This window comes from Xiphophorus hellerii, chromosome 22 (genome assembly GCF_003331165.1).
Source record: "Xiphophorus hellerii strain 12219 chromosome 22, Xiphophorus_hellerii-4.1, whole genome shotgun sequence".
Taxonomy (NCBI): Eukaryota; Metazoa; Chordata; class Actinopteri; order Cyprinodontiformes; family Poeciliidae; genus Xiphophorus; species Xiphophorus hellerii.
Genome location: NC_045693.1, coordinates 30,709,073 through 30,732,525, shown reverse-complemented (window position 1 = coordinate 30,732,525; position 23,453 = coordinate 30,709,073). Strand labels below are relative to the sequence as shown.

Below are 23,453 nucleotides of genomic sequence, written 5' to 3'. Positions count from 1 at the left end.
CAAGAAATGGAAAAGTTTCTGACAAGAAAAAGACCAAAGGAATCCTCTAGCATCCCCCGCTGTGGAGGATGATGGAGGAAAACTATAAGAACTTTGGGAAGAATTTTTTTTTACATATGATTAATGTAATGTTGTTTGATTACATTATACATTACATTAATGTATGATTAATGTTAAATATGACATAATTTCTTATAATCAAAAGTGTGTTGAACAATTGTACTATCTGGTAATAAAGTCATAATGTATTATCTGATAATAAAGATTTCCGCCATAGAACTCATGACCATCTGAAGTCAGAAGGTGTGATGCAGCATAATTATGGAATAGTGAATAAAAATCAGTCTAGTTGATGTTTCTTGAAATATTTTGTATCATTGTCTGTGGGTCTGCAAAGGGGGTCCATGGCAAGAAGTTAATGATCTTTGGGGGGCCATGGTATGGAAAAGTTTGGGAACCCTTGAATTGGTCAACATTTACTGCACTCCAAACAATACAAATATTGTGCGCACTGATATTTTGATGATGATGCATTCACAATACATGGGGCTGCCCAACTGGATGGAGAGATGAATGACTTAGATTCTGGAACAGAACATGGACCTAGAAAAGTTACGTCTAATTCCAGACTTTTCTCAACTGTCTAGCAATCCACAGCAATCTCACAGCTAAACGGTTTTATGTCTGAAGAAGACTGTAGAAAGTCCCATTCTGGTCCTTCAATCCTCCCTATCATCCCTTACCTTCTTCAGTTTGATAACAGCCTCTCTGGTCTCTGAGTTGGTGGACAGCTCAAACATGCTCATCCCATCTCCGTCTATCAGGCGATAGTTCACAAGTCCGTTGTCTCCCATGTCAGGGTCTTTGGCCTTAAGACGGCCCACCTCCTCTCCTGCCACCTTGTCCTCTGACACAGACATGGTATACACACCTGGTGGGGGTAAAGAAGAAGAAGAAAAAAAAGAATCAGAAAACGTACTTGCCGATGAAGGCCAGCGGTGTTATCTCGTAGTCACGGCTTGCTTTGGTATTCAACACCTTTGGAGAATTCCTGGCCGGCTGTCAGCATGTTTACTGGCTGTGGCAGGGTCAGCTTTGGAGGGCAGCAAGGGATTAACACGAAATATACCATCTGCCTCATATGGCCCAAAGGATATTAATATCTCCTGCGGTGTCAGGTGTGTGTGTGCGCGTAGGTAAAGGCACAGACTCCAGATTTTCAGAATGCAAGCAGGAGGACCATATGTCTTCCTTTATCCTTCCTTATCTTCCATTTCTCATCTTCCCGTCCCGCCTCCTCCCTCTGCCCTACCCAGATGTTTTCTCCCTTTCTTCCTCGCCTTTTTCCTCCACTTCTGTTCCTCCTGTCGTATAATACTTCCCTTTCTTTTCTCTGTGCCCATCATCTGTTGTTTTTCTCCTCCCTCATCTCCACCCACACCTGCCTTTCAGAGAGACCTTATCATTTTGACTTGCACGTCATTAGCATGTTTATCCCGCTTGCCTAGGTGGAGCAAATTATTCGAATCATGAAATTTCCTTGGTCATGAGGTGACTAAGCATGTGCATGAGGAAAAAAACGAAGAGTCATTCCCGGGCCTGGACCCATCCGGCTGGAATCCCCACCAGCTACCCTCAAGCTCTTTACTTTTTCTTCGCCACATCTGCATCGATCCTCACCTGATCCCTCTTAACCTTTCAGCTCCCTCCCTGTTCCTGCCGTTTAAACTTCCCCTCATGTTGATTGACTCTGTCCTGCTAATGTTCCCCACCACCCCCTTTCACCTCGTCTTCATCTCTCATTTGCCTTTGCCCTCTCTGGTCTCTCAAATCTTTTCAGTCATCCTCACCTCTCCTCCCCCTTTTGGCCTACTTCTCCTCTGCCTTCCTCTCCCCTCCTCAGTCCTCTTCTGGGTAAAAGCTCATTTCATGCTTGCCCCCACCACCCGCCTCCTCCCTCGTCCTTGCCCTTTTCCTCTTGCTCTTCCCCTGTCATATCCTTGCTTGTCCTAAGTAGCTTAACTTCAGTGGCTTGTGGCAGTTGATTTAAACATTGTATGACAGAACACACAGCCGACTTGGCGTACCTGGCTACAGGCGAAAAGTGTAGCGCAGCGCATACAGTACCAACATTTACATCCAAATCCCACATTGGGAGAAATATGTTAAATTTTTCAGATGAATATTCATCGGGAAAAAGTCTGTGACTTTTTATGCAGTTCTCAAACTTTTTTCACAAGGATATGTGAGGCCAACCGGCTGGAGTAAAGAAACATTTCTAATACTTTGAACTGCATTGTTGCAGAAATTTGATTTAATGGACCATAGATTGGTTTGCTTGTCTTCCTATACAACTGGAGTCATAAATGTACATACACACTGTATAAACGCTTCCTGCTTTAGGTCTGTTTGACTTAACAAAAGTATATTAAATTTGTTAAATGCCAGAATAATGATTGAAATATTGAATTAGAGAATTCGATCTACAACCAGCCCCTTGTTCTTTGCTTTGTACAGAGGGTACGGACCCTCGCCTATTGAGAAACAATTGCTTGCTGGATGTGTGGAGGTGTTGAAATTTTGAATGACTGGATCTGATTTTATCCAGTCACTAATGTTTGGGCGTGACTTATATAATGCATAAACTGGATGGTGAAGGAAGTTACGCTATGAAGCTTACTGGAAAATACAGAATGGCGCCACAACATATTTGCCAGCAATAAAAAATCTTAAAGATTCTCCTTGCTCTGACTATAGCTGCTCAATAGTTGGGAGCGTGGCTAACACAGACCAAACGTGTTAGCCGTGTTCAGGCTTCATGCACCTCATCTGTTGCCGTTGCCAAACTACAAGTACAATTCTGAAACAGTGCGCAAACTCAATGTCATTGTTCACAACTCCTCCTTCTGACCGCTGATTTTCCAGGATGAAAGTCATCTTGAGAAACGGAGCTCAATGAGACAAATCCCAGACAAAACACTGAGGGAAGATGAATATCGAACAGAATTATGTGGGAAGGCGATGGCCAGGCTACGCATTTTGGTAGAATTGCATATTAAACTATGTAACATGTTATCAATTTTGGTTGTCCTTTCACATGCTTCTCACAATAGTTTACTGGACTATTGTTTACCATGCCTCCAGATTGAACTAGAGTTTGTAAACCCAGCTTGATTCTGGCCATTGGTATTGGGCTCTTGCTCTTAAGACTCTCCCAACCTTTGATAGAAATGTTATTGTCAGGATCTGTGTTTTCTGTGTTCATTTAGAGTGTTTTGTGTCCTTGAGTCTCTTCGTTGTCCTGTCCTCCCCTTGATTGTTCCCAGGTGTGTCTCGTTCTGTGATTACCCTCCCATGTATTTAACTCCACCTGTGTTCCTTGTTCCTCGTCGGGTCCTCGTCAATTATTCGTCAATGTTACGTCAATGTCCAGTCTAGTCGTCCTCAGTGTTTCCGTGTGCCTGCTACTCGTTGTTTGGACTGGTTTTCTTCATTAAATCATCATCATTCTTCATACCTGGGTCCGCTGCCTCTGCCTCACCACCTCACCCGCACCACTTCATGACAGTAGGACCCGACCAAACCGAACGGTGAGGCTGCCCAATTATGGACCCAGCAGGAGTGGGGTTTCCCCCTAAAGGGCAGAGCGGCCCGTGGCGGAGGTCCGGCAGGGAGGACAGGGAGCTGGCGGAGGCTCTCGCCGACCTGCAGCGGGAGCTTTTCCGGGGATCAAGGCTGGTGTTAGCACCCCCCGGATATGGCCCCCGCCGATTCCTTCGTCCGGGAAGCCAGCGACGTGAGCCGCCGGTGGAGCCGGCCCCTCGTCGCCTTCCGGAGCTGTCACCTCCGCTGTCTGCCCGGAGACAGCGACGTGAGCCGCCGGTGAACCCGGCCCCTCGTCGCTTTCCGGAGCCGCCACCTCCACGGTCAGCCCGGAGACAGCGACGTGAGCCGCCGGCAGACCCGGCCCCTCGTCGCTTTCCGGAGCCGCCACCTCCACGGTCAGCCCGGAGACAGCGACGTGAGCCGCCGGTGGACCCGGCCCCTCGTCGCCTTCCGGAGCTGTCACCTCCGCTGCCGGTTCCTAGGCTCCGCTCCGGCTCGCCCCCGCAGCCGGTTCCCAGGCTTCGCTGCGGCTCGCCCCCGCGGCCGTTTCCAAGGCTTCGCTGCGGCTCGCCCCCGCGGCCGTTTCCAAGGCTTCGCTGCGGCTCGCCCCCGCGGCCGGTTCCAAGGCTTCGCTGCGGCTCGCCCCCGCGGCCGGTTCCAAGGCTTCGCTGCGGCTCGCCCCCGCGGCCGGTTCCAAGGCTTCGCTGCGGCTCGCCCCCGCGGCCGGTTCCAAGGCTTCGCTGCGGCTCGCCTCCGCGGCCGGTTCCAAGGCTTCGCTCCGGAACACCCGAAGCCGAGTCAGCCGGCGTTCCAGCCGGAACACCCGAGGCCGAGTCAGCCGGCGTTCCAGCCGGCGCACCCGAGGCCGAGTCAGCCGGCGTTCCAGCCGGCGTTCCTTCCGAGACTCCCAGTGTTCCTTCCGAGACTCCCAGTGTTCCTTCCGAGACCCAGACCCCCAGCGCTCCGACTCAGACTCCCTGTGTTCCTCCAGAGACTCCCTGTGTTCCTACCGAGACCCAGACCCTCTACGTTCCTTCCGAGACCCCGACTCCCGAGACCCTCTACGTTCCTTCCGAGACCCCGACTCCCGAGACCCTCTACGTTCCCTCCGAGACCCCGACTCCCGAGACCCTCTGCGTTCCTCCTGAGACCCTGACCTCCAGCGTTCCTCCCGAGACCGAGACCCCCTGCGTTCCTCCCGAGACCGAGACCCCCTGCGTTCCACCCGAGACCGAGACCCCCTGCGTTCCACCCGAGACCGAGACCCCCTGTGTTCCACCCGAGACCCTGACCCTCTGCGTTCCGACTCTGACCCTCTGCGTTCCACCTGAGACCCTGACCCTCTGCGTTCCACCCGAGACCCTGACCCTCTGCGTTCCGACCGAGACCCCCAGTGTTCCACCCGAGACCGAGACCCCCAGTGTTCCACCCGAGACCGAGACCCCCTGTGCTCCGACCGAGACCCCCTGTGCTCCGACCGAGACCCCCAGCGTTCCGACCAAGACTCCCAGCGTTCCACCAGAGACCCTGCATCGGGGGGCTCGTCGACGCCGTCTGTGGGCGGCCCCCGGGGCTCATCATCGCCACCTCCAGGGCCGCGGACGGCCGCTGGACCGCCTCCTGGGGTCCCGCCTCCGTGGTTCTCGCCTCCAGCGCCGCGGACGACCGCCGGACCACCTCCGTGGTTCTCGCCTCCAGCGCCGCGGACGGCCGCCGGACCGCCTCCGTGGTTACCGCCTCCGTGGTTCTCGCCTCCAGCGCCGCGGACGACCGCCGGACCACCTCCGTGGTTCTCGCCTCCAGCGCCGCGGACGGCCGCCGGACCGCCTCCGTGGTTACCGCCTCCGTGGTTCCCGCCTCCAGCGCCGCGGACGGCCGCCGGACCGCCTCCGTGGTTCCCGCCTCCAGCGCCGCGGACGGCCGCCGGACCGCCTCCGTGGTTCCCGCCGCCGCGGACGGCCGCCGGACCGCCTCCGTGGTTCCCGCCTCCTTTGCCTCCGCCCACCCTGTGGGTAGTTTTTTGTTTCTTTTTGGACTCTTGGCCCTTCCCGTGTTTCCGCCCACAATGGTGGGTTGTTTTTTGTTATTTTGGACTCTGGCCCCCCGTCCGGCGCCCCTCCGCCCACCCTTGTTGTGTTTTTGTTTTGTGGGCGTCTGGTAGCCGCCCTTGAGGGGGGGGTACTGTCAGGATCTGTGTTTTCTGTGTTCATTTAGAGTGTTTTGTGTCCTTGAGTCTCTTCGTTGTCCTGTCCTCCCCTTGATTGTTCCCAGGTGTGTCTCGTTCTGTGATTACCCTCCCATGTATTTAACTCCACCTGTGTTCCTTGTTCCTCGTCGGGTCCTCGTCAATTATTCGTCAATGTTACGTCAATGTCCAGTCTAGTCGTCCTCAGTGTTTCCGTGTGCCTGCTACTCGTTGTTTGGACTGGTTTTCTTCATTAAATCATCATCATTCTTCATACCTGGGTCCGCTGCCTCTGCCTCACCACCTCACCCGCACCACTTCATGACAGTTATCAGCTCTCCTTGACGTGGTCGCATGACAAAAACGGCACCATCTTGTTTACAGGAAGGCATCCTCCACCACTTCTCAACACCAGGCCTGGGCTGAACTACGTCACACAGAGCCCTATGTGATGTGCTATGTGATTGGTCAGACATTTGTGGATGTGTTTCATGCAGAAATGTGCTGGGACAGCAATGTTGGCATTTCATTTCATCTATTTTGCTTTCACTATCCAGTTTTTGTATCTGCTTGCAACACAAATACTTTTGAGGAGAGTTTAATAGACGGTGGGAAATGACGTGGATTTGTACAATTCTTCTCAAAAGTTCCTAACAAGACCATTAAATGGCTAAAAGTTCCTGGATGGAATGTGAAAAGTCATTGTCCACAAAGAAGGCTGGAAGACCTTGACTGCTCTGAACAGAGTCCTACCCTCCACCAGACAGAACACCTCTGGGATAAAGTAAAGTAGAGATTGTGAAACATCAGCCTCTTGTCCAACATCAGTGTTGGATCTCACATACAGAATTGTCAAAAATGTCCATAATAAACTCCTAAATCTTGTGAAAAGCCTTCCCAGAAGAGTTGAATCTGTTATAGCTGCAAAGAATAAACCGATATCAACTTAAACCCGATGGATTAAGAAAGGGATGTCAGCAGGCGAAGCAATATAGTGTCAATTCAACACAAGGTAATAATATATACAGAAAAATGTCTCAGCAGTCATTATTTAGCTGTCAGTATTTTTGGTTTATCATAAAATTGCCTTTATGAAATGTGTCTGACATTATTTTTCCAAATATGGAAACGTTTCAGTTGTTATGCACGAATAAAGACGTGTCGTCCTTTCTGACGTTTTTTTCTCTCCTGTTTGTCAAATCTGGCAGGAAAACTTTCCATTAAAGCTCCAACGTGGTTTTCATTTAAACACTCCAGTCATGTTAGGGGGTTTTTAATTGAATCATTCTGGTGTGTTTCACAAGAGAAGACAGCTCTGTAACAGCAATTTCAGAAGTCAGCGAAGGTAAATGAAACGCTCAAACAGAAACCTGTAGACACCAATCCAAATATATTCTCTTCAAGCAGCTTTTATGACCTGCGTCGTTCCCCCGCTGTTTCCGTTGGAGCGGGAATTAGAGAGCACTGGCTTTACAGTGCGGTGGCAGGCGTACATTAACAGTATTTAACAAAACCACCTTTGTCGTCATAAGTCTAATAAAGACTGAAGTCACGGCGTCACAACACTTCTCATCTTTATTTTCCCCTCCTTGCTTCTAATAACCCCCTGTCTGTGTCGCGATTAATTTTCTGGGGGGTGCATGATAATGAGGTGAAAGGCAGAAAATTGCAGGGACATGAGGGGTGTGTTAAAAACAGATGAAGCCTCAGAAAAATGCCACAGCCTAATGGAAACTGGGAAAAAAACAACACAGAACCACATAAGGAAGTCTAGCTTTTTGTACAAAACCGCATATGTATTACTTTTTATCTCCCCTCATTCTTCCTCAGGGTTTGCTCCAACTTTATTAGTACCCCAGTGCTGGTGACAAGCTGAGCTGGAGGCATGTGATGTTTTTTTGGCTGTCACTTCAGTGAATAAAGCACCCAATGTGGCTTACTCAAAAGCACGATATCTAAATAACACCTTGGCACAACTCATCATCATAACTCAAACGCAGACGCATGATATGTCGGCAGGGAGTGTTAATTCTGGTTTTTGTCTTTTCTGTTTTTCTTCACGTCTCGCTTATCTCGTTTTTATCCTTTCGGTGCCCTCTCTCAGTCAACCCCGCTGCTAAATAAGTAATCACTGTCCTCATTCTCACCATCTGGGAGACTGTTCTTGCAGGTGGTTGGGCTGCTTCGGCTTGTTTTTGAACACGGGGGCCAACTTCCGCAGCGTGCTGTTGTTCTGTGTGTTTCACTGCTAGAGATGAGCTAAGTGCTGTCATGAGGAGAGGCACTTTTGCTAGAAATGTAAGTCAAAGATAATATTTAAGGGAAATTAAAGGCTCCCGTAGCTTATATATGCAATACAAATGTCTTCATTGGTTAGTATTTTGATGTTCACATGGTTAACACTATGAACATTTCTGCCACTTTGTCTTCAAAGACATGAAGCTAGCTACCCCGAAGCTAGCTGTTTGCAAACAAACATTCCTCTGTTTATAGTATATACAGACCTTCATTTCATATGAAAATAGAACACAAACATTCTGGGGAGTCCTTTTAAGCCCCTCCCACTCCAGTACAGTGGATGTTAGTGGGGGTTTAGCGACCATAGTGTCATCAGAATGGAAATTATTGACCTCATTTCAATTTATAATGCAGCTGAGTATTTGATTAATTGGTTACAGTGACAGACAGACATTTCCAATTTGATCAAATAAAATAAGCAGCGTATGTTATTCATTGCAACTTCAATTTAAGCTAATCTCTGAAGAAGGAATCAGGGAAAACCGGCCGCATGACACACCCCATGTTTTAAACAAATCTGTAAAATATGTAATAGTCCTAATTCATACAACTGTTACGGAAATTAAATCGGAAATTTGAAAACAGGGGACAAAAATGGAAATAAAGTAAGTATTTAACAGAGTTTTAGCTTTAAAAGCCCTTCGCTTTTACAAACTGTCACACAGTTTAAAACAGTAGGAATGTCAGTGTGGAGTCTTCACACACCTTAAATTCTGAAGATAGTCTGCTGAAAAACAAAAATGGATTCCGGTTGTCACGGCCCTGCAAAATCAGATTTTAGCTTCCCTTGGTAGGCTGGTGGAAGAACTGTCAGCTTGTCGAAGCACGTAGCAACCGGACGGACGACTCTCACAGGCTCTTTCCCTCTCCTCTGCAGCCTACCTAGCTGCTTCCACCAGTGTCCCTCTCTCTTCTCGCCTGTTCAGCCTCTCCACAGGCTAAATCCTCTTCTCTCCCTTCCTATACTCTGTCCCTCCATTCCTGCAGCTAATTTCTGTCTGGAGTTCCTTGGTTTAGAGCTATGGGAGGGGAAGGAGAAATGCGGAAAGAAGAGAAAATGGCAGTCATTCAGATGGCTAAAGCTAGCCGAAGGGGGGAAAAAGATGAAAAAACAGAGTGTTGAACAAAGACGAGGGAGTTGGATAAAAAATAGAGAATAGCAAAACAACTGACTGGAGCTGGAGTGTTCAAAAAGATTATGTTTGTGAGTTCTACATGATTTCAATCATTTATTCATACTTCCAACACAGTTGATGTGAGTGGAGGCTCATAGTGGAAGTGGAAACGGCTAAAGAGAGTGTGACAATATGTGGATAGTACATAAAGACAGTGAAGAAATGAACTTACTCTGTGGGAACTTTGGAGGGTTGTCGTTAACATCTGTGAGGGTGATTTTGACCTCGGTGGTCCCTGACAGCCCCCCCATGTGGCCGCCCATATCTTTGGCCTGGATGACGACGTCGTATTCCTGCCGCGCCTCACGGTCCATGTTTGGCAAGGCAGTGCGGATTATACCTGGAAATGAAACAATGCGATGATAAAGTCTGAAGGATTTACTGGACAGCATAGCTGACAGAAATAAAGAGCTTACAAACATGACAATAAAGATTTCATTGAATTTATGGAAAATGTTGACATTTAAGAGATTTGTAAAAAAATACAAATCGAGTGTACTCAACCTATTTGTGGCTCTAACTCCAAAGTATTCACAGAAAATGGACCTATTCACCAATTCTGTAGACCATGTCTAAATATCTGAAAGAATTGTAGGTTGGGAAGCTAAGATACCTCGGCGCAATGCTACTTGATGTACTATTGGTTGGTGTTTGCAAAGCAGCCAATCCAGAAGTGCCCTTTCTTTTCCTTGACACTGATTGACTGTATCCTCAGAGCAGAGATAAGGAAGATGGTCTGTTAGCTTCTAGGAGGGTTTGCACTGTGAGTTAATGCATATTAATGTAAATTTGCTGTTTGACCTACTAAAATTGGCAGTTTCAGTAGTTTTAAGTTTTAAGTTTCTGCAGATTTCGGCTGTTTGGCAGTCGTGATCCCAAACTCCAGTGAATACTTGTGGTCAACTGTATGTGTTACTATACTGGCTGAATTAAATATAAAGAGATCCAAACGTTTCGGGCACTGCTCCATCTACTTTCAAAGTGCAAAGTAAGTGTGTAAACATGAAAAACAATGGTTGATAGGATTGATCCTTGGGATCCACCACAGGTTGTTAAATTGTAGAGGTTTGTAACTCATACTGATAGAAACACTTCTTATGGCGAAATACGGGTGCAAAATATCAAGCGCTGAGTCTTTAATTTTAAACCAGGATTTAAAAAAATTTAGGATGTTTTTCAGTGTTGCAAGGATAACAAAAACAACAAGTTTCTATGAGCTTCCTTTTGACTACAAGGAGCCCAAAAAACCAGAATAAAAGCTTGTAGCTATAGACTTAATAATACATAATATAAAAATATAATAAACATTAGGATTCCAAAGATATATATAATTTTCCAGATTCCAAAATAGGGGGCTGGTTTGAGTTCTGTTGTTTCCTCAGAATAGGAGTGCATGTCAGATTAACAGCTAGTGAAAAACAGTCTGCTTTAAACAGCCTGGCAGGCAGCTGGAGCCCGTAAGAGTGCTAAAAATGTAAGATAAGGCCAACCTTGGAGATTAGTTCAGTTTTAAGTCATCTAAAGGGAATGTTATCTTGAACACAGGAGGAGGAGGACATGAGGGGTGCTGAACGCTTTAATTCTGCTAAGGAGATTTGTTGTAAGAGAACTCACAAGGGTAATCTTTGAGAATCAAGGCTACAGTTTGCTTTGCTACATTATTATTTCATCTTGCCAGTTTTTTCTTCATCCTCAACTGTTTCCTGGTAAGCTAACATGCTTAATTGTAAGTAGGAGTGTATGTTTGTCAGACTCCCTCAGAGTTCTTGGAATAAAGTAAAACTGCCAGTAAATTTCACAAACAGACTTTGTCATAAATGACTATGAGAACATAATCATAACATTTTATTTGTTAATTTATATTTGGAAACAAAGTTGATTCATTGCATGTAAACAACAGAAAATAACCGTGTATTTACTAAGTAGACTAAAGTCAATATAGTATAGCGCTACAGAAGTAGCAGCATGTAGCAATAGGTTATTTACCATCCATACATCCATCCATAAAACCAATAATCCTTGAAGAAGGCTGAGGTCTTATTTCTATTTTACATTTTTTATTGACTTTCATACATATGCAACATTTTTGAATAAGAAAAAATAACTATCCATAGTATTCATATGCTTGCTTCTTAGTGAAGATTTTAGCTAGCTGTAGTTGTGCTAGCTGGAATCTGGTTCCACGGCTGAAACATCAACTAGCCCAGTGTGTTTATGTTTCTTTTTGGCGAGTTTAGTGATATCTAAAATGTGTTTGGCCACTTTTATCACGACACAGCTTATTATACTTGACTGGAGATGATAATGGATAGTGGACACCATCCATGGAGTTTGTAGCTATAATAAAAAGAGAACAAACAGGTTTCAGCCACTAACACATTTTGGGTGAACTTAGCTCTGTGCTTAGGGATTTACTCAATAATTAGTTCTAATCAGTGTCATCTTCTTTGTGATGTACAGTACTCCTTATGGCCTTTTGTTGAGCAAAAAAAAGAAAATTGCAAGATGAAAAATGCTGATGAAGAGGAAGACATCACATTTTTAAAAATCCACTTTGAAAAGAAAAGTAGTACACTTTTGTTTTCAATTCATAAATTTCTCTGCCGTGTCAGAGTGTCTTTTAGGAAGGTAAAACAAAATGTAGGAACCTGAAATGTCTTCACATTAGCATAATTTTAAAAACAGCAACTACTGCTTCGTTCAGTTCAATTCTGATGCCGGAAAAGAATTTCCAATACATATCCTGGTATGTGTATAATATGCAACAAGAGACATTATTGATATGTAGATAAGGTTAGCCCCATACAAAAAAACAGTTTAAAAAAGAAGTGGTAAAATCTTTTCTAAATTGAGAGAGTTTGCAGATGTAAACATTTCCAGGTTTAGAAAACTGAAAAAAGTAAATGCCAAAATCCGAGCTTGGAATTTTCTAACTAAAACTGGCAGATATTCTAACAATAAATCTAGCTCTGTCATATGTTAGATTGAGCTCAAGAGTAAAAGAATAAACAAAAGAAATATAATTTTAATATAATCTTTTAAAAAATGTCTTTTAATTATTCCAGTACTTGATCATGAAACAGAATTAGATATCCTGCATAGACTCACAAATGTTTGCTACCACACATAATTGTTCTGCACAAGTATTGTTTGAGGTTAATATTTCTGCAAAAAACTCATTTAAAAAGCAAAAAAAAAAAACAACAAAAAACAGTTGCTAAGCATAAACTACCCCCGCAACTTTAATTTGAGCTATTTAATTTGAAAGCAAACCCTTTTTCCTCCATCTGTTAGATAAATAAGAACTTTCATGCAGCTTTTCCCATCCACTATTTTTAAGCTGCAGTAATCTTTTCTGTTCATTTTAATGATCCCCCGCCACTCTCTGTCCGTCTCGCTCTCCCTCTCCCCGCATGTCCAACTGCAGAGAGGCTCTCCGGTGTCATTTTACCCCAAATGTGTGCGTATGTGTGTGACAGCATGAAAAGCTGATAATCTCCAAACCAATTAGAAATGTGAGCTATGGATTTGAGCCAGTCAAATACCCAACACTGGTTTGATTAGCTAGATTTACTCCGCTCAAATCTCTCCGACTCTCTGTGCCCTAACCACTCTTTTTCCATGAGCTCACTCTCTCTAAACCAATTTCTCTTCTCTAACCTCTAGCTTGCGGTTTATTTTCTGGCTCTCTCTCTGACCTAACAGATCTCTGTGTCTGCCCTAACCTCTCGCCTTACAACCAATTTCTTCTTTTAATGCAAACTCAAATATTAGGCCCATGCTCTGCTGGAAACAGGCTTGAATGTCCTCTGGGACTTCTCTCTCTCTCTCTTTCTTTTTTTTTTTGCAGTTCTGCCTTCTTCTCTGAAAACATGCAGGGTTATGCGATCCCTGAAGCGGTCACTCTGCAGCTTTGTACTTGAAAAGTGGTCGAAAACGGAAATATTACATCAGTATGTTGTGTGTGCGTTGCTGCAGATAGCATTAAGTCGCGATTTTCTTTCATCGGATGTACTAGTGTGCATGGAGTTTCTGTGTTCTCCTTCTACCTACAAGGTATTCTGTCTTCATGCATTTTGGGGTGAACTATGACCATGTACATTTTTTTCCATTCAACCATAAAGCTTCTGAAAGGCATGGATACAAGTATCTGTCACAAGGTGATAAAACAATTAACACAAGAATCAATTAAAACAAAAATCTATTTTTTTTATTTACATTTCCTTTAAAACGTCTTATTAAAAATGATGCCCTCCTCAACAATAAATGGAAAAAATGCAGTAACCAAACCCTATATACAGTGGAGTTGCCGATAACTGTTTTCATCGTTTCTATTGGAAGGCCTCAATGCGATCACCCTAATCTTTTATTCAATCAAAAGTTTTTATCTGTCTGCTTACTTTGCTTTAGCCCTCAGCCACCACATGGAGGGTCCGCCGCCCAGGTAGCCCCCCACTTCCTTACTCTAATGTGCTGACTTGTAGTAATTAATTTTGCAGAGCTGTGAGTGTTAAACTCCACCAGGACCACAGTGGAGGATGAGTAACAGTTTTCAGTCTCACCTGTTTGAGGCTCCACAGAAAAGTATGGCTGTCCTTGCAGAATGCTGTACACCAGCCTGGCGCTGTTGCCATAGGTGGGGTCATCAGCGTCTGTAGCCGTCACCTGCATCACCGACGTACCTGTGGGACGGACACACGGAGGCTTGTTCACTGGTTTGGTTCAAGAGAAGCTCGACAATCAGCTTTAGCTCACCCGGCGGCACCGGCTGGACAAAACTGCTGCTCCCCGCTCTAATACTCGGACACACTGCGGCTGGACTCAGCCTACAAGGCTGCTCTCCGCTATTATTTCTCTGCATTTCGTCATTGGCGGAGATGGAAATATTTCATCTCCGCTGTCAGTGATTTTTATGTTTTTAATAAAACATTATGAGGGTGGACAGAATTCAACAGTCCCTGCACTTTGTGAAAAACCTTTCATAACCCCTAGAAAACTTTGTAAAATGCAAAGATGTTGAGCTCAAACAGCCCAGAAAATTGGCTATTTTCAAAATGATGTGCTTCACTGGCAGCAGATCCCTGCTAATTCAACATGACATTGTGAAGCTCTGCATTCAGGCCAAGTGAATTAAAATGCCTCAAATGTTAAATAATTTGCATTATCTTTGTATAATTGCATAAATGTTCTTTTAAAAAAATAAAATAAAAAATTGGAACCCAACTCTTGAAACGCGGCTCCAGACTGACTCTTTGAACTCATTGCATTGCTGCAACTTTCTTTTTTATTTAGATCCACTGGCACAAACTTTAGATGCACACAAATATTTCACCGCTCCTTTAAAAGTGACATTGTTGTCACATGAAATGTTTGTATTATGATTATTATGCAGATAGTTCTCACAATTTTAAGTATTAAACTTTATGCTTTGGTTTGGTAAAAATGTGCTGAAAATATCCAAAAACGATTATTGTTAATGTCCAAAGGCGGCATTTTATTCAATATCATACAGTTGCTATCCAACCAAAACACATTCCTTTTTCTTTATGCAGCACTGTGAAAAAGTAAGAGACAAAGTCAATTACTTGTATCAGACTAGAGAGGATAGCAAGGTCATTTCTACTGCGAATCAGTGGACAAAGTGGGCAGAACCATGAGAATCACATTGTTTGATTCTTCCAGTGCATTTTCCTTAATTTAGCCTGAATTACTCAGCAAGAAACTCCAGCAGACACAGGAAGTGGAAGTGGAAGCTTGACTACCTGATAAACAGATTGTGGATCTGACTAGGTGATCATCAGTGAAGGAGCACCACAGGGGACTGTACTCTTATTGTTAATTTTCACTCTAAAGAGAATCAGAATCAATGACACAATGTATGTCCCGGAAGTCTGGCAACCAGGTAACATTTCACTGGCAAACCAGACCATTGTGAGAACCACACACATCCTAAGGGTATCGGACTGAGCATCAGACTGAGCATCAGCAGGTAAATGTGAGTGGGGGCAATAGGTGGAGGTTGAGGACTTTATTTGGGGGTACCGGTCTTCCATTCTGCATGTTGTACATTCTGAATGTTGTACAGAGAAAAACCTCATCAACTGTGTTTTCATCACAAATGGGTCCATATCTCACCCGTTTGTGGGTCTCTGTCGGTATTTCGTTGAAAAAACACAATTTTGCTATTTGCTATTGCTATGTTGTGAGAGTTCTGGTGGAGCCAGCTGCAAATTGTCCTTAAAAAATCAAAAACAAAAACAAACCAACATCCTCCTGATGTCTTCCTGATGTCGTCTTTGTCGTTTGCGCCAGTATCAACCTCCGGCTGTTGATCATGTGACTTGTGAGATGGGAAAAAAAATGTTTTGCAAAATACCTCTACTAACGCACAAAAAAACACCTCATCCTAACACACAAACTTTTGAGTGAAAAACTGGAGTTTCTTCAAATTTGGGGTGATTCCATTAAGTAAATGTATTTTTGTCAATTCAATTTGCATAATTCTATGGTAAAGAAACATAAAATATGCCACCAAGAAAAAGCCTGATTACCATTATCAGATATTATTGCTATGTGGGATTTTGGCCTCACTCTGGATCCCTGAGAAAAGTTACCAACAGACAAAGGAACAAAACAGGAAGACATTCCAGGCTAACTGTTTTTTTTTTTCTTCTTTTTTTACCACCAAACCTTGCATGTCTCACTTCCCTGGTGCCTTCTAAATCACTCACCAACATTGGACATCTCAGGCACCCTGGCATAGTAAGGTCCATGCAGGAACTCTGGAGGATTATCGTTGATATCCTGAACTTTCACTATGAACTCCGACGGAGGTTCCAGTGGCTCATTGGTGTCCCGGGCCACAGCCTGTGCTGTCAGGGTGTACTGGGCCTGCTCCTCGCGGTCCAGCGTTTTCGTGGCATGGATGTTGCCCGTCTTGTCGTCAATGACAAATATCGTTCCTGCGCCTTCACCGGACAGGATGTATTTGATGGTACCGTCGCCTTTGTCCACATCTGAGTGAAGCTGAAGAGACAAGAAGCAAACAAGACAGTCAAGGACAGGAGGGTTAAATGCACGAGTATAAAGAATGTCTGAAATTCAGGTTTTGTGGTGAGGATAGAGACAGAAAAGGGGAATAGGGAGTGACAGGAAAAACTATAAGGCGAACAGGCAGGCTGCCTGACAGCTCGATGGGAATTGAGGCTCTAATTTCCAAACTCTTCAAACCAAAGGACTGACAGAGTGAGACAGAAAGGCTGAGAATGTTCTGTACCAGACAAGCAAATGTCAATACAGGAAGAGATTAGAGAATATTCCTACAAAAGACGAGGATTATTCAACATTCAATTTTTGGGTCTTTACAGCCTCTTTACTATGAAATAAGCTGCATTGCAGATGTCACTTTCAGTTCTCTATGAATGCCAATGTTCTGTCAAAGTCATGGTGTTGTTGAGGAAAACCCCCAATCGCCCCACATGACCCCAAGCTTGACCCCAAGCTTTTACTTGTGTCTTACTCTCAATGCTTGATGAATGGGAGGACTTCATTTAAATCTCACTGGGAGCTAGCTGTCACCTTCTGAAGATTGCACTGTGACTGGAACTGGACTCACTGCACCCATTAAGATAAACACCCACTGTATTTCATGGGATGGATGGAGTTATAATGAGAAGCAATACAAGAGGGGAACTTGCTAGATGTTGATGCCAGGGTGGAGATTCACTTTCCTGCAGCAAATTAGCCAATGGAATAGTTTATAGCAAAGCACATGTACAAAGTCCAGACCTAAATTCAAATGAGAAATTGCGACAAAACTTCTTTTAGAATTTTTTTGGCGCTAGTGGCCTTTATTTGAAAGTACTGAAGAGGGCAGAGCCATGTTTCAGCAGACACTGTCACAGCTCTGTGACAAAACGTAAAACAAAAATCAGTGTCTGGATGCTCCCTACCAAATCAGACTGACTTTGAGCTAACAGTTAACAGACAAAATAAGTCAGACCCCTTTAGACGTAACTCGCTTGTCGAGGTATAGCCAAATGAAATGGAATTTTATTGCAGCTAAAGGTTGTTTTACAAAGTTTCATTTCAATGGGACTTAACACAAATGATTACAATTATACACTGAATTTGAGTTATTCTGTCATAAAGAAATGTCTGTCATCCCTGGATGTGCAAAGCTTCAAGAGGACTTTGTAAGACTTTGTAAAGTCATCTTTTGTTGCAAATACAGTTAAAAATATTGAGAATAATGTCTGAGATTCACATACATTTTTAAAATAAAAAACTGATAACTGTATTTAACTTTTCTTCCACGTTAAAGTATTCCAGGGGTTGTTGGTGGAAAACTTACCCTCCCCACCAGAACCGGGTCAGGTCCGGTGTATTCCTCAATGACAAAGAACTGATTCCAAACCCATCCTCGTTTGGACCGGTGTAGTACCTGGCCTTCCTTCCCTGTCCTCTGTCTATGTCTGTGCAGCGATAAGTGACCTAAAACATCAAAGCGTCCAGTTAGATTAAATACATAATACACAAAGAAAAGTTTAGAGTTGAAAACCGACAACATATTTGTGATGTTATTACACACATAATGTTAGAGGTCTAATGACAATACAAATTAAGGTTACTTTTTGAGGAATGTATGAATGAACACTGCAAAAACAGAAAGAAAAGCAATTCTGAACTTCATAAACACTTTGGGTTTTGTTTTTTTTCATAGACGAAACTTAAAAGTGGGCGAGAAGCTGTAACCTCCAGAGCACGGAGGTCTGCTTTTGAATTCCGGGTCACTCGAGCAAATCCCAGACCGGGACGGCGTGGGCGGATTGTATGAAGAACACACACTTCAACGAATTGTGTTTCAGAAGGCTCTAAGGGAGGCATTTAACCTCTGTTTGTTGCGGTGCAGCTGCTTTGTGGTTAAGCAGAGCAGGGTTGGGTTTAAACTGAACTGAATCCATGCTGCAGTGTCTGACTGGAGGGATGGGGGCACAACAAGCTGGATGCATAATGAAATAACCAAACAACAGAGAGATTACATGTCCAGTGGAAGATGTTCAGAGTGAAAGGTTGAACATTTGAATCTAACACGTTCACCAACTACTCACAAGTGAAACAGAAACATTTGAATTCATGTTTTTTTAGAATGCTAAAGAACATCAGTATAACAGGAAATGGCTGGATGTTTCGTTCCCTTTACTTACTTTAACTCTGCACTAGATTCATAATACAAATTGCACTAAATACAAACAAGAGCAATCCCACTCATTCAGTCCAGTAGACTGAATCTAAGACAACAAAAAAAATGAGTTTTTATGTGCACTTGCAGTGTTTTTATTTTGTGAAATTAAAGTAGTTAGTTTGAATTTTGCTGTTTCTGTCAACCTTTAGTAATACGATACTTCAAAATGCGCTTAAAAACACTTTGATGAAAATACGACTAATTACAAAAGGTAACGGAAAACACCAGGCTCTGACCTGATGAGACGTTTCACAAAACGTTCAGAACAACAACCGATTGGAGGAATAATGCTGCATTGGTGTTTCCAAATTAATAACTGATGCAGCAAATTGTAAAATGATGCGTCACTTTAACTCATTCATTTGGAGACAAAAAGATATATCTGATGTTAAAATGATTAGACTTGTATAAGTACATAAGAGCGAAAACTGTTATTTTGCTTTGTACATTTCCTACTCTCAACTTCCCAACTCTTACTGTCCAACAAAAGGAGTTAAAAAACAATTTAGACCATTTTTTTGAAGACAGGGATTTTTGGCAATGACATCAGACAGAGCTCATCATAAGACAGAGTTAATTCTACCTTTAGTGCGCTTCCTGACCCATTTTCCTGTTTCCTTCCTCTGCACCATTAAAACCAGGTTTCAGCAGATTAGATTTTTTTTAAGGAAACCTGTTTGACCTTTGAGACGACAGGCAATTTGCTGTGGATGTGATTTAAACAAATGTAAAAAAATATGTGCAGGCTTTCTATGTCTGGTGGTAGGACAGTCATTCAGCTGTCTACCATGTTTTTGAGTTAAAAATGTTACCTAGTGTAACACATATTATAATAGGTGGTATGTGTTATTGGAAAACTTTATTAACAAGAACTAAACACCAACTATAAAGTCTTAAAAAAGGTAAACATTACAAAACCAAAAATAAACAAACAATCCTTACTCCGATGGTGGGGGTCAGGTGGCCCGCCAGGCTTATAATGCACCTATATACATGATGTAATATATATATCTATATATATATATAGATATATATATAGATATATATATATATCTATATATATATATCTATATATATATATAGATATATATATATATACAGTATATATAGGTATAAAACACCTATATAAATGAGCTTTACTTATGCCCATATTTTCTAAGATCAATGGTATTAGGTAGATATTGTTTATTAATGATAATGTAATGATATTAAACCAAAGTTAATTTTATTGTTACTCTTGTCTGTTTCTACAGTTTTCAGTGAATTCATAAATTTATTGCAAAAATAAAGTCTTAATCCTGAGGAATTGATCAAACTGTCAGGACTTAATATCATGCAGTACACAGAGCTGCCAAGAGTTGAGACTGGTGGATTTAGAAACAGTGATGCAATTCAGTTTTAACTTCATTATGACAAAAGTGTTCAGCTGTCCATTTAAAAAACGGTGTAAATGGTATGTATTTGACGCTGGTTTTCAGTCCTACCTGGATGTCTGTGTCTGTGGCTCCTGTGGTCCAGCGTAGCATGCCCTTTCCTGGTTCCTAGTGCAACACCGCAGAGCACTGAAACTCCCAGCAGCACCAGGAGGACCCTCAGCAGCCCGAAGCCCTGCCGCTTTGCTATCAGCGCTGCCATCTTGGCTGACCAATGGGACTGTGCGCTCGGCTCTCTCCGACTCTCTGCTTCCTCTCAGTGGAGCTCTGCTCCCACCGAGGCCGAACCCTGATTTGTTTTCTGAGCGAAACGTTGATCAAGAGTCTCCTTGTTCATTTGCTGCGACGGAGCTCGTTGCTGCAGATTCTGATCACCGATGAGCAACCTCTTCTTCCAACTTGTCACTTCTGTCTTCAGAGAGCCTAAAGGAGAGCAGGATGGAAAAACCTTTGTAAGTAACACAAGGTTAATTAATATTTAACACAAAAAGTATATCTTTTGCTATATAAGCCTAGACATTATAAACATATTGGCAATAGAGGGAAAATGGCTTTCTAAACGATTGTCGGGTTAATTAGGACAATGTGCTAATTATACAGGCAGTGTTGTCCATAAACCCATTAGCTTTAATTCAATTAGATAGAGACAGATTTGTTGTAGAGCAGACAGTTCATGTGACAGCCGGTCACTGTGTTGCTGGTTTAATTACTGCAGTTTCAAAAGTCTGAAGAAACAGACAGTGAAGAGACAGTCACTTAAGTGTTACAGTGTACACTTACACCAATAGGAGCTTTATCGCTTCAGCTGCACACTTTGCTTGAGGTGATGATCTGGTCTCTACGGCTCCGCAGTCAATGAATCAGCAAAACGGAGACTAAATTTGATCTCTACAAAACCCAACATGTCCATTAACAATCCTGAGCTGTGAAACTAAGAACCGCTTGCTCATGGAAGTAACCCCAGATGGATATCAGTCAGCGGTGCACCTTTTTCAGCCTGGCTGTTGACAAAAATCTGTGTTTTTAATGTCTTAATGCTAGACTAAGCGTTGACATGTTTATTGTCATTATTTATTCAATTGACATGATCAGAATAAAAAGTTACATGAATGAAAGTGGAGAATGTCTTATGAAGTCAGTCAGTTGCTATTAGCCTGTGTTATCTGGCTGATTTGCAAAGGCCTCCATTATAAAATACTTATTATTGTTATATGATGATATTTTACTCTGGAACAGTGCCTGCTGCTCACTTGTGACTTGTGGTCACAGGAGTCTCCAGTGACACCAACAAAAGTTTGTAGAATTATTATTAGTGGCTTTAGTAAAAAAAAAAAAAAAAAAAAATGCTACAGAGGTAAAAAAACAAAACAAAAAAAAAAACACAATATCTATAGATCCATAATTACAAATGGAAAAAAACCCATATAGGGTCAGTTATGTTTCACTGCTTGTTGCAAATCAGTTTTCTGGTTACACACCACAGATGGTTGCCTAATCGGCAGACAGTGAATCAGTGATAATCAAACAAGTAAAATAGTGCATACTTAGAGATTTACTTTACCGAAATATTTCCTGTGATTACAGATTCTCTAGCCAAAGTATTAGGCTTGTTGGTCGTCCTTGTTTTCCATCCCTCTGTTGTCTCTCTCTATTCTGAGGTCATCTCCCTCCCACTGACTCTGCCCAACTCATTCTGAGGGATCTCAAGGTCAGAAGGTAAAGATAGTTCTACCACAGATCCGATCAATGCCCACAACGCCTCAATCCATCTATCAAACTTCCTCTCCATCCCGACAACACCACAACGCCAAGATACTTGAACTTCTCCGCATTTGGCACCAACTTAGAGGAAGCAGTCCACTTTGTTCAGTTGAGGACCATGGCCCCCCCATTTAGGTCCTTGTCTTGTTCCAGTGAATACAGTGTACTGCCTCATACATCCCTATTGAAATGAGATCATTTTCATCATCATCGGTATATTTGGCAATACAACATCACTTTAGTAATGGAGAAATTATTATAGTGGCAATGTTTGATCAAAGAAAACATGAACAGCACTGTACACCTGCGATTGCTTATTACACTTATATGACTGCATGTTTCTAACTTCCTCTATGTTAATGTTAAACAGGTCCGCTACACCTTGAACTTCAGACATGTTTGCAAGCTTAGAGCCAGGTCTACAGCTGGGCTAGTCATACTGAATTACCACCAACCACAGCAATAAATTGTGCAAGTTAGTATTGATCTCAGCTACACTGTGTCAAAGCTTCAAACCCAGTCAGCATGAACTGAATACCAGCAAAGAGCTAAAGTAACGTTATGTACCATGGAAGTCTGATCTCAAATCTCAGAATAAAGCCACATGTTTGATCTGTTTTCTAGCTGCAAGTGGACAACAACTGGGAGTTATTAATGACGGTCCTTTTGAACAGGCTGTCTACCTGAACAGATGTTGTTTCTCAGCATTTCATACATTTAAGCACAAACTGGGGATGTTGACATACTGATGTTGGATAGTACTATCTGTGTTACCGATTTAATGAGAAACAGGCTGTCAGAACTGTAAGTACACTGAATATTTTTACAATTCTTACTATATATTTGTGTGGATGCCATATTAGATTTCATGATCTGACATCCGTTGATTTTTCTAAACTAGCAAATTCGGAAATTTCACCCTCCAAATCAAACAGGAAGCAGCATTATTACTCCAAAACAAAAAGCAGTAGTTGGCTTAAGGTCTTAAACTGAGATGCTCTTCTTTCTTCTCTACTCTTTCTTTGACTCAGAATGTGAATGTGTTTGGTGTGTGACGGCGTGTGGGTGCGGGTGGGTGGGTGTGTGTGTGTGTGTGTTTAGAATCTTAAGCTGATGAGAATCTTACTTTACGGATCATTGGTTAGCATTAACCGCATTGCCAGCTGGCTGTGAAGTGTTGACAGTTACTCCAGTACTGACTCATCATCTGTCTCTTTATACTCAGACGCTCTGTGCATCTGTTTGTGGATGTAAATGTGTGTATCTGCTGCCTTTCACTCACTTATCCAGGCCTCGAAGCTAGTTCTATGAGACCGCTAATCTGACACTATCCTGGAATTGAGCGAAATAATACCACAAGATGTTGGACAAACATTCCATCCTGAACATTCAATGATTTAAATTCATTTAAACAAACACAAATTCAGAATACCACTTTTAAGAAACTAGATTAAAGACAAAAGGTAATTAAACAGTAGATTCGGTCAAGACCTCGTCAGTAAAGTTTGTGCTGTGTCAGCTCTAAAAATTAATGCTGTCATTTTTAAGTCACATTAATGTATTTAGCCTAAATAGTGTTCCTCTGTAGCTTGATTTTTATTTGGAATACCTTTTTCCTTACTTGTTAAGTTAAAATACTGGCAGTAGTGAGGATAATGACAAATCAAACATGGCGTCATGTAAAAACGAATCATTAAACTTAGAGAAGCTGGGTGGTTCGTTTCTCTAAAGTGTGTGACTAGTAAAAATTG

At 42.8% G+C, this 23,453-nt stretch overlaps 1 protein-coding gene across 4 annotated transcripts in view; it reads right to left on the bottom strand.

Annotated features, from left to right (window-relative positions):
• cdh11 (cadherin 11, type 2, OB-cadherin (osteoblast)) overlaps positions 1 to 23,453 on the bottom strand; it is a 116,030-nt gene that overhangs the window by 20,204 nt on the left and 72,373 nt on the right. For all 4 annotated transcript variants that reach the window (XM_032553293.1, XM_032553292.1, XM_032553294.1 and 1 more), the window contains 6 exons: positions 19,993 to 20,364; positions 17,618 to 17,757; positions 15,996 to 16,290; positions 13,827 to 13,946; positions 9,437 to 9,604; positions 744 to 931 (listed from right to left, as the gene is read on the bottom strand). In XM_032553293.1, the coding sequence (XP_032409184.1) occupies positions 744 to 931; positions 9,437 to 9,604; positions 13,827 to 13,946; positions 15,996 to 16,290; positions 17,618 to 17,757; positions 19,993 to 20,143 (1,062 nt within the window). In that variant the 5' untranslated portion in view covers positions 20,144 to 20,364. The remainder of the gene's footprint in view (positions 1 to 743; positions 932 to 9,436; positions 9,605 to 13,826; positions 13,947 to 15,995; positions 16,291 to 17,617; positions 17,758 to 19,992; positions 20,365 to 23,453) is intronic.